At 37.6% G+C, this 8903-nt stretch overlaps 3 protein-coding genes across 3 annotated transcripts; all 3 read right to left on the bottom strand.

Moving 5' to 3' along the window:
* On the bottom strand, positions 348 to 3541 carry LOC107611467. The gene is made up of 4 exons (XM_016313387.1): positions 3386 to 3541; positions 2971 to 3072; positions 1904 to 2191; positions 348 to 437 (listed from the first exon to the last, which is right to left on the bottom strand). The coding sequence occupies exons 1-4, from the start codon at positions 3539 to 3541 to the stop codon at positions 348 to 350; spliced, it is 636 nt and encodes a 211-aa protein (XP_016168873.1).
* LOC107611468 (uric acid degradation bifunctional protein TTL-like) lies at positions 4752 to 6720 on the bottom strand. The gene is made up of 5 exons (XM_016313388.1): positions 6678 to 6720; positions 6178 to 6395; positions 5988 to 6089; positions 5770 to 5863; positions 4752 to 5005 (listed from the first exon to the last, which is right to left on the bottom strand). The coding sequence occupies exons 1-5, from the start codon at positions 6718 to 6720 to the stop codon at positions 4752 to 4754; spliced, it is 711 nt and encodes a 236-aa protein (XP_016168874.1).
* LOC107611469 lies at positions 6755 to 8826 on the bottom strand. The gene is made up of 4 exons (XM_016313389.1): positions 7949 to 8826; positions 7555 to 7866; positions 7360 to 7465; positions 6755 to 7291 (listed from the first exon to the last, which is right to left on the bottom strand). Exons 1-4 carry the CDS (start codon positions 8824 to 8826, stop codon positions 6755 to 6757), a joined length of 1833 nt encoding a protein of 610 aa, XP_016168875.1.

Below are 8903 nucleotides of genomic sequence, written 5' to 3' on the forward strand. Positions count from 1 at the left end.
TAGAACGGCCAACTTAACCACGTTCCTGTTGGACATACGGCATAAGCACCAGTATAACCACGATAGAGCAGCGGATCCCCAACTATATCTACCCATGTCCTCTAATAATCTTGCTACGTACGGTGGCTACCTAATATGCATGTGTGTACCGGACTTGTCACCGAAGAACTGCGTTGATAGTAGCATCATGATGTACGCTCTCGTGTACCTCCTGACTGTCTCCTCATCCACGTCCTGGGGAAGGTCACTGAATGTCTCCTTCATCCAAGTGCACTTCACAGTGAACTTGTCGATGCAGTCTGCAGAGACAACACACCCAATAACTCCACAAACCAATCCCATGCAGGTTAGCCACTGTCAATGTACTGCTTGAAGTCTGTCAGATATCCACTAACATACTCTCCGTCTATGGAGAGGTCTAACTGGTATGCCACATCCTGTAGTGTAATCGTGCACTCCCCAAATGGCATATGGAAGGTATGGGTCTCAGGATGCCATCGCTCAACAAAAGCACTGACCAACCGCTCATCCAACCTAAACTAGTGGTCGTTGAGTCTCGTGAGATGGGCTAAGCCGGCCATCTGCAAGTACGACATGATCCTATGTTGCCTCATTATACTGGTGATACATTGGTGAGGCTGCATGACAACGAAAAATTTCTCTAAGAACCATAATAATTTACAAAACAATCATCTAAAACGGAGAATTCTAATAAAAATGTACTTTAATGTAAAACATATTGCAAACCAAAACATAGATAATGCAATATTTAAGAATTAAATTAAATTAAATTAAACCAAATTAATTTAAATTAAATTCTATCATAACATAGTTAATCTAATATTTAAGACGTAAATTAAAAAATTAAACTATAACTAAACTTGTAGCGCCTTGTTAATCTAACATTTAGGAATTAAATTAAATTTAAATAAATTAAATCAAATTGATTCCTTCATAACCTTCTACTACCTAGTTAATCTAACACTTGAAACCCAAATTAAATTAAATTAAACTCTGACAAAACTTCTACCCTAGCTAAACTTCTAACATTTAAAAATTACAAATTCTAACCGAACCTCATATCACTACTCTAACTAACACTTATTTATCACTCCTCCAACTTGTATTTGTAGTCTTCAATGTTCTAACAAACTACTAAATCACTACTCAAGCTACCATTTGAAGTTTAAAAATTCTAATAATGCGTACAATCAAATTCTAATCGAATTAATATTATTAACAATTCTTTATTTCTTAACGAAATTAAATTTCATTAACTAACCTCTTCATGGATGCTACCAGCAATGTGGGTGACTTCATCCAATCAATAGATACGATTCAGATCGTCTTTTATTTTCACAGTTTGAATCTTGTGATTTTTTCCCTAACTTTTCTCTGAAACCAGCGTTTTGGAGGGTGAAATTTAGTGAAATATAATTCGAAATAAGTGAATTCAAATTATTTATATAGCCATATATATATATATATATATATACTAAATCGAAGTTAGTGAATTTGATTTACCACTATCGAAAGTTACTGCTAAATCGAAGTCATTGAATTTGAATTACTAGGGGGCATAAACCATGATATTAGATCGAAGTACCTTGTTTCAATTTATCATGGGTAGAAAAAATTCAAATTGCAATCCATAACAAATCGAATCTACTAATATCGATTTATATATACACCTAGTAATTTGAATCTTGTTGATTCAATTTACTATTATAGTGGATAAATAGAATTTTTTAGTTAATTCAAATTATACATAAATGTGAATGAAGATATATACGTAACTTTTTTTGTTTTAGGGGATCCATGTAATTTTGACATCTAATTTGTTTTTTTATGTGATTTGTCTTTAAATTTTTTTGTGAGTTTAAATCAAAGCACTCTCCATTACCTTTATCCTTTTCTTGTCTGCTGCTGCTTCATCTTCCATCGCCTTCCTTTTCAACTTCTCGGCTTCCAGTTCTGTCTGTAGTTCATTCAGCTTCCTTTGCGTCTCCTCTTCTAGGACTCTGTTTACTGATGGTTGCAAATTTGTACCAAAGAGTTGACTGGGAGTCGGTCCAATACCCATTCCACGCACTCTACCCGGTTTCTCTCTTCCAAAAACCTGAGCAAGGGAATCATTTTGAGACAAGACTCTAGAAGTTTCATCTTGTTGCTCAATCTCCAGAAGTCTTTCCTACAGACATAAAACAACAATATAGATCCGATTCATGTACATTCAACTTAACTAAAACTTAAACTGAGTTTATATTTGAGGCATACGATAAGCATAAGCATGCATAGGGATATACATCTGAAGTGAGAGCAGAGAATAATTTTGAATGGATTGGATTCCAGTTCTGTCACAAAATCAATTTGAGGAACCACAAGACACCCAAGTACGCTATAGATTTCATTATTCAGATCTCCCTGGATTCCAAGACTTATACTGTTCTTTCTCTATTACTAAACTTGGATTCCAACCTTCTACTGTTCTCTCTCTATTACTAAACTTATGCATATTACACGCTCTCAGAATATCGCTCATTTAAGTAAATGTATAAATACATAAGTAAATAAATAAAATGGGCAGAGAAATAATTCAATACTAGTTACAGCATGTAATTTTGATAATTTCTCCTAATCATGTGTTACATATATATTTTGAAACAAATAATTAGAGCTGTTAAAACATCATTATTCATAACACACTTATCAAAAGTTCTGCCCAAATAAAGAACCTTTTTGAAAATTCAGATATTTTGTAAATTAATTGAATCTTTCAAATGTATCAAGTGTACTTCATGATGTATAAGCGTTGGACCCAAAAGCTTATTTGTAAAGATCGAATGAAAAGAAACCCACAACCTATTTTCAGCTCAGCACACAAGGAATAGGCAACTAAGAAGCAGCAATGAACTATGGATGCATTAGAAATCATAAATGTAATGACTAAACATACTAAGTTGTACTTACACCAATTTCTCTCGCCTCATCATTAATATAAGAGCCATCCCTTCTTTTGTGAACCTTGACCCACAACTCTCCTCTACTGACTATCCTTCCTTCTTGTTCTGACTGAAATAACAAAGTTTAATCCATCACCGAAGACCACGCAATCAGGGAGAATAAAAAATTAAACAGGGATTATGCAGAGCAGTACAATACTGAACAGTGAATAAAAAAGTACACTACCTCTTCTTCCCTCCGTCGAGCCAGGCTTTTTGAACCGCCAGTATGGGTATACAGCTGTTTTTTTCGATTTAACGCATTTTTCCTGCACTTCTCCTATTGGTCCATAAGAGATAAACGGGGATTAGAAACTGTTTTAAAAAAGACACAATGCAAAGGTGATTGTACTATGTTATACCAATATAAATACTATTTTTACCTTCGTCTCAGGTTTAGTGCGATAATCAAGGTACCATCTCCAGTGATCTCGATCAATTCCTGGTGGATGGTTCTCGATATTTTCTTCAGTCGACAGTGTTGGCTCGTAGTAATCATCATACAATCTCAGCCTTGTATCTTTCCAGGACTTTCCCATACTTTTCAAAATATTTTTTTTATAACCCCGTCACTATCTTCATCAAACTCAAAGATTTGCTGCATAAATGACACGATTTGTTAAAAATATTTGTTGTAACACTCCCTGGTCAAGGAGCAGGTAAAGGTAGCCATCCATTACAAAAATATCTTTTAGCAATAAAGAATAAATCGAAGATCATTTAGAAATTATTATAAAAACTAAAGTATCTTTATATAATAATAAATAGAAGAATTACAAAAAAAAAAATTGATAGAACAGTAGCAAATAAATTTAAAACTCATGAAATGGGATTTGAACCCATGCTTTTTGGAGTATAAATTGTCTTCATTTTAACCATTGAATTAGAAGCTATATTATAAAAATTTACTAAACATTATATTGATAATCTTTTATGTTTTTATTAGCGGGCCATTGACCACTATCACATTCTCATTCATTTTAAGAGTTATCAATATATTACTTGATCAGTCAATGTGTCATTGAATAGTGTTTTAGTGGAAACAATTGATTATCAACTTGGAGAACCAGTTCTATCATAATTGGAATTGATGGGGGAACATGCTAGAATGGTCATGACTATAGCATCACATCTAATAGTGAAGAAGTGTTTCTAAAAATATACAAACATTATATTAAATTTGGCATAGCATAGGTTTTTTTTTTATTTTTCGTAATTGAGGATGGCATCTTAGCGTATATTATTTAATTTGATTAATGGATATGAATAAAGCTGTTCTAGTTTTGCTATGTGATCAGATGTTTATTATATTTATATATATAAGCCCTTCAAAAGACTTTGCAGTCCCTTTGGGAAAATATATAAAATCAAAATGACAAATGACTCTAAAGAAGGCTTAAATATGAAAATCAGATGACAGTAATCATGAATTCAGCATATTGCATATGGCCTAATATAGGAATGAATTATCCACTAAATTTCTACCTAAGAAAAACAAAAAAACACAGTAAATTAAAACCACTACCAGTGATGGATGTATTAGTCTAGATAAATCAACTATAGTTCATTCATAATAATATAACTGGCATTAATAATAAGAAGCTAGTAGACTAGTGGCTTTCTATGTAGCATAATAACAATCCAAGGTAATACAGAAAATAGTTATAAAGTCAAGATAAAGTTCAACCACCACGTCCTGGCTACCCTGTACAACCTAGACCGCAATTCTTCAGACTAACCAACATATTCTCAAGGGTTCAAGTATCTAGTAGCCCACACAGCCAAGTGCCATGCATTCCTCTTCTCAGGAGACATTCCACTATAAGGATCTTCATTCTCTTCTGGCGTCAAATTCAGATCATATGATAGAGTGGAAGCCTTGGGTCCATCAGCATCCTCGCCATCAGATCTATCGGAAGGGACAACATCCTCTCCATCCAATGAATCTGGAACCACCTCCCCCGGTGCTTCAGACTCCTTCTGAATATTCTCACGAGACATTCCTGATAGTTGCAAGGTAGCCAAGCAAGCCCGGATTAAGAGGATTAAGTGTGTGAATTGCGTGATAAAAAATCTTAACATCTAAGTCAATTGCTTCTTTAGTCAGCCAACAATGGGATAACTAGTTAGTGAAGACACAAGAGTATTGATAGGAAGAAAATAAGACACAACTAATAAGCAAAAAGAACGTGTTAACCCAATTTTCAAATTGATCCGGAAAAAGATCAAACCAGACAAATCAGAACAGGATGTTCTGCACAGATTGGAACTGAGGTAAAACACAATAATATGAGTAACAGCTAATGTACTGCTATGAATTATTTGCCATTTTGGGTTTATGACAAGGGTCAATGCCACTATTATCTCAGGTGAGTTCCTTAGGGTGTATCTATTGGTTGAAATCATGAAAAGGAAGGGAAGACAGTGAGGGGACTAGGAGAGTGAAATTAAGCAGAATTTATTCATGAAACCATTCATTTTCTCCCTTTCCTTCCCTTCCAACATCTTAACTCTCAGAGGAACACTTAGGAAGTTATTTATTTCAAATAAGACCAACATGTGATAAAATTTTCGTATGCAACCTAACTAGGCCGTAAAATATTATGGTTTACATCAAATTAGTTATCATGAATGTATATATATATATATATAAGTCTGAATTCATATATGTGTTAATATTTATTTTAAGTGATTGAAATAGTTAAACTCATAGTGGATTAAACATATTCAGATCATATAAATATCTTAAAGGCCGAGTCTTTCTTACTGTCCCATAGTCGATCAAGGCCATGTACTATGAGGTTGAATTCCTCCCGTGCCGCAATTTCCAGTTCAACAACAAGGGAGTTTTCATGCCGTGACTGCAAACATACACAAGTGATTCTAATTTATCACAGCAGCAAAATTGAAATTAGAATTGAATTAAGTAGTTCGAGAACTTTCATGTACGCTATTTAAATACTTTTGTAAATCATGAACATTTACCTTCACCTCGTCGAGTATTTCCTGTGAGCACCACGTATCCGTACTTGTTATAAACTGAAACCCAAATTTTGCCCAGTACATACGGTCCCATTGATTCAATTCCTAAAATGTAAGCATAATCAACTGAATTGGATTTCATACACGAACATGAAAAAGAAATTGGTTAGAAAGTGGGCAGCAACATTCAAACCTTCATCATTGAACCCGGCGCATGACCAATGGCTTGAGTGAGGTGTCTGCGACCAGAAAAGGCATCCAGCCATGATTGTATACTGGACTCATTGAACCACAACTTCCTTGCAAATGATGTTGCGTCATCCAGGGAATAGAATGGGGACGCCTTTATCATCTTCTCTCCGAAACAGCGGCTGCTGCAAATGAGATAGAAGTCTCGGCACTCCAATTTTCCTGATAGGCCAAAGACATAGAACCATTAGAAGAAGGACACCAAAAAAATGTGAGTGTAAGAAGACTTGAAGGAGAAGTTACAGCAATGTGAAGATCCAGTTAAATCTAAGAGCTTTGTACTAGAAGATAAGTTATAAAAAAATCGACAATAAGTCGATATATTCGTCCCTTCTTTAGTATATTAAAATATGAGCTACATGATTGATGGACATCTAGTGTTTTAGGAATCGGCGGCCTCATCACAATCTTCAACCCCGTCATTAGTGGATTCCTCTAAATCGCCGTCTCTTGTCAGCCGCAGGCCTTCGACATCAAACTCAGGCATCGTAGTCATACAAGCCTGGGGGTGAAGGTCGACCTCACAATGATTCAAAATCCTCGCCCATGTCAAACAAATCTCGTGGCTTCACATGGAATACTACACTCCATCCGTTGTCCACCTCATCCTCCACGTAGAACACAAGACGCGCCTCAGATGCCAGGATGTACGGCTTATCGTCTTCTCGATCACCGGTGTGAATCGAAGTGGCAAAATTGACGCAGGTGTGGCCCAACACGTCGTGTCGGATGCCTCTGCCCGACGTGGTGTCTGCCCAAAGACACTTGAACAACACAACAATGAATTGACCACTGTAATTCAGTTCGATGATGTCCAATAATCTCCCGTAGTACGAGACACCGCCAACAGCAACATTGGCATCCCGTTTACTTGCATAACTTCTAGTGTCTGAAGTGACATAGACACCGCTATTCTGTGTTTTCATTCCTTCCTCCCTCGACATGGTTCTGAATTTAAATCCATTGACGTTGTAGGCCTGATAGCGTCTGGCCTGATCAAGGGGACCGCATGCAAGCCACTGCAACTCGTTTGAATGACTGGTGCTTCCAAATGGGACCTGGCATTGAACCATTAGAGCCAAGTAATCATCAAACGGTATTAGGATCCTGAGATAGTAAGGATTACCTGATGCCTGAACCAGTTCGGAAATTCTCTGTGCACAACACTATCTATGTGAGACTGGGACCTGGTTCTAGTTCGCAGTTTTCTCTTTGTGATAGCTCTGTACTCACTATGCATACAGTAAGTTTTATCAAGTTCAATACTATCACATCCATATTGGCTGACGGTATAAATTTAAAACTCAGGCTCTGTACTTACTCCAAGAATTTCTCAACAGCACCGCAGTTGACAAGTACATGACGGTGTGCTTGAAACTTTTCTATTGCGGTTAGAGTAAAAAATGAAGATGCCCCAACCGCCTTTCCGACATCTGGGATCATGCTGGCAATCTCGCTCGGCAGATCATCACTCGGCCGATCGTCAACACGCGTTGGTCGGTTGATCCTAGTCTCGACATCATCTAGGTATCTTGAACAGAATGTGAGAATCTCCTCGGATAAGTAACCCTCTGCAATCGATCCTTCAGGTTGTGCCCTATTACGCACATACTGTTTGAGACGACATAGGTACCTTCGGAAGGCAACAACATATAAGTTACTATATGATAGCTATCCCATTAAAACAGAACACGCAAGTTTAAGTAGATCTTTACCTCTCGATTGGGTACATCCACCGGTAATGCACTGGGCCACCAATACGTACCTCGTCGACTAAATGAACCGTTAGATGAACCATGACAGTGAAGAAGGAAGGTGGAAATATCATCTCCATGTGGCATAGAGTATTGACCACACGATCCTGAAGGAGAGAAAGTTGTTGAGGATCTATGGATTTACTGCATATTAGTTGGAAAAAGGTTGATAACTCAGCCAGGACGACGGCCACTGTGGTGGGCAATACATGTTTTGACGCAATTGGCAATAGATGTTCCATCAGAATGTGGCAGTCATGACTCTTCAACCCGTGTAACTTGCGATGTTTTAAATCAATGCAGCGAGAGATGTTGCTAGAGTACCCGTCAGGAAAGACCACATTCTTGATAATCCTAAGAAAGACATCCTTCTGTGGATTGGACATGGTAAAGACTGCAGCGGGATACTTTCCACCTTCAAGTGGCCACATATCTTGCCTGATTCCCATCAATTGGAGATCTTTTCGAGCTTTTAGGTGGTCTTTGGATCTACCGCTCTCGTTCAACATGGTGTAAACAATATTGTCGCATACATTCTTCTCTATGTGCATCACGTCAAGGTTGTGACGTAATTCGTTGTTCTCCCAGTAGGGCAGATCAAAGAATATACTCCTCTTTTTCCAGGGAGACTCATCTTGCATCACGGTTTGCTGTCCGCGCCTTCTTTTGCCGCCCACCGCTTGCACCTTGCCCTGTGAGACGGGCACACCTTCCAATTGTCTCAGGACATCCCTGCCAGTCAATTTGGTAGGTGGGGATCTATCCTCTACCTTGCCATCAAATCTACTCAGGTCCTGTCTATACCTGTGATCGCAATGCAGGAAGCGACGATGACCCATATAACACCATTTCTGACTGAAGGTGAGTCGCTTAGTCTCGGCGTCCAAATTGCACGTGGGGCAAGCTCTCCCGCCGT

The sequence above is a fragment of the Arachis ipaensis genome, chromosome B08 (assembly GCF_000816755.2).
Source record: "Arachis ipaensis cultivar K30076 chromosome B08, Araip1.1, whole genome shotgun sequence".
NCBI lineage: Eukaryota > Viridiplantae > Streptophyta > Magnoliopsida > Fabales > Fabaceae > Arachis > Arachis ipaensis.

What these genes read in the sequence shown, in the direction of transcription:
- LOC107611468 (XM_016313388.1), bottom strand. Translation starts at nt 6,720, where the DNA reads ATGCCTGAGTTTGATGTCGAAGGCCTGCGGCTGACAAGAGACG. An exon ending in CGCCGGGTTCAATGATGAAG is followed by an intron (nt 6,090 to 6,177) that starts GTTTGAATGTTG and finishes CTTACATTTTAG; the next exon opens with GAATTGAATCAATGGGACCG. An exon ending in CCTTGATCGACTATGGGACA is followed by an intron (nt 5,006 to 5,769) that starts GTAAGAAAGACT and finishes TGCAACTATCAG; the next exon opens with GAATGTCTCGTGAGAATATT.
- LOC107611467 (XM_016313387.1), bottom strand. Translation starts at nt 3,541, where the DNA reads ATGGGAAAGTCCTGGAAAGATACAAGGCTGAGATTGTATGATGATTAC. An exon ending in ATGAGGCGAGAGAAATTGGT is followed by an intron (nt 2,192 to 2,970) that starts GTAAGTACAACT and finishes TTATGTCTGTAG; the next exon opens with GAAAGACTTCTGGAGATTGA. An exon ending in CAGACAAGAAAAGGATAAAG is followed by an intron (nt 438 to 1,903) that starts GTAATGGAGAGT and finishes ATTACACTACAG; the next exon opens with GATGTGGCATACCAGTTAGA.
- LOC107611469 (XM_016313389.1), bottom strand. Translation starts at nt 8,826, where the DNA reads ATGGGTCATCGTCGCTTCCTGCATTGCGATCACAGGTATAGACAGGAC. An exon ending in GCTGTTGAGAAATTCTTGGA is followed by an intron (nt 7,466 to 7,554) that starts GTAAGTACAGAG and finishes CTGTATGCATAG; the next exon opens with TGAGTACAGAGCTATCACAA. An exon ending in CGAACTGGTTCAGGCATCAG is followed by an intron (nt 7,292 to 7,359) that starts GTAATCCTTACT and finishes GTTCAATGCCAG; the next exon opens with GTCCCATTTGGAAGCACCAG.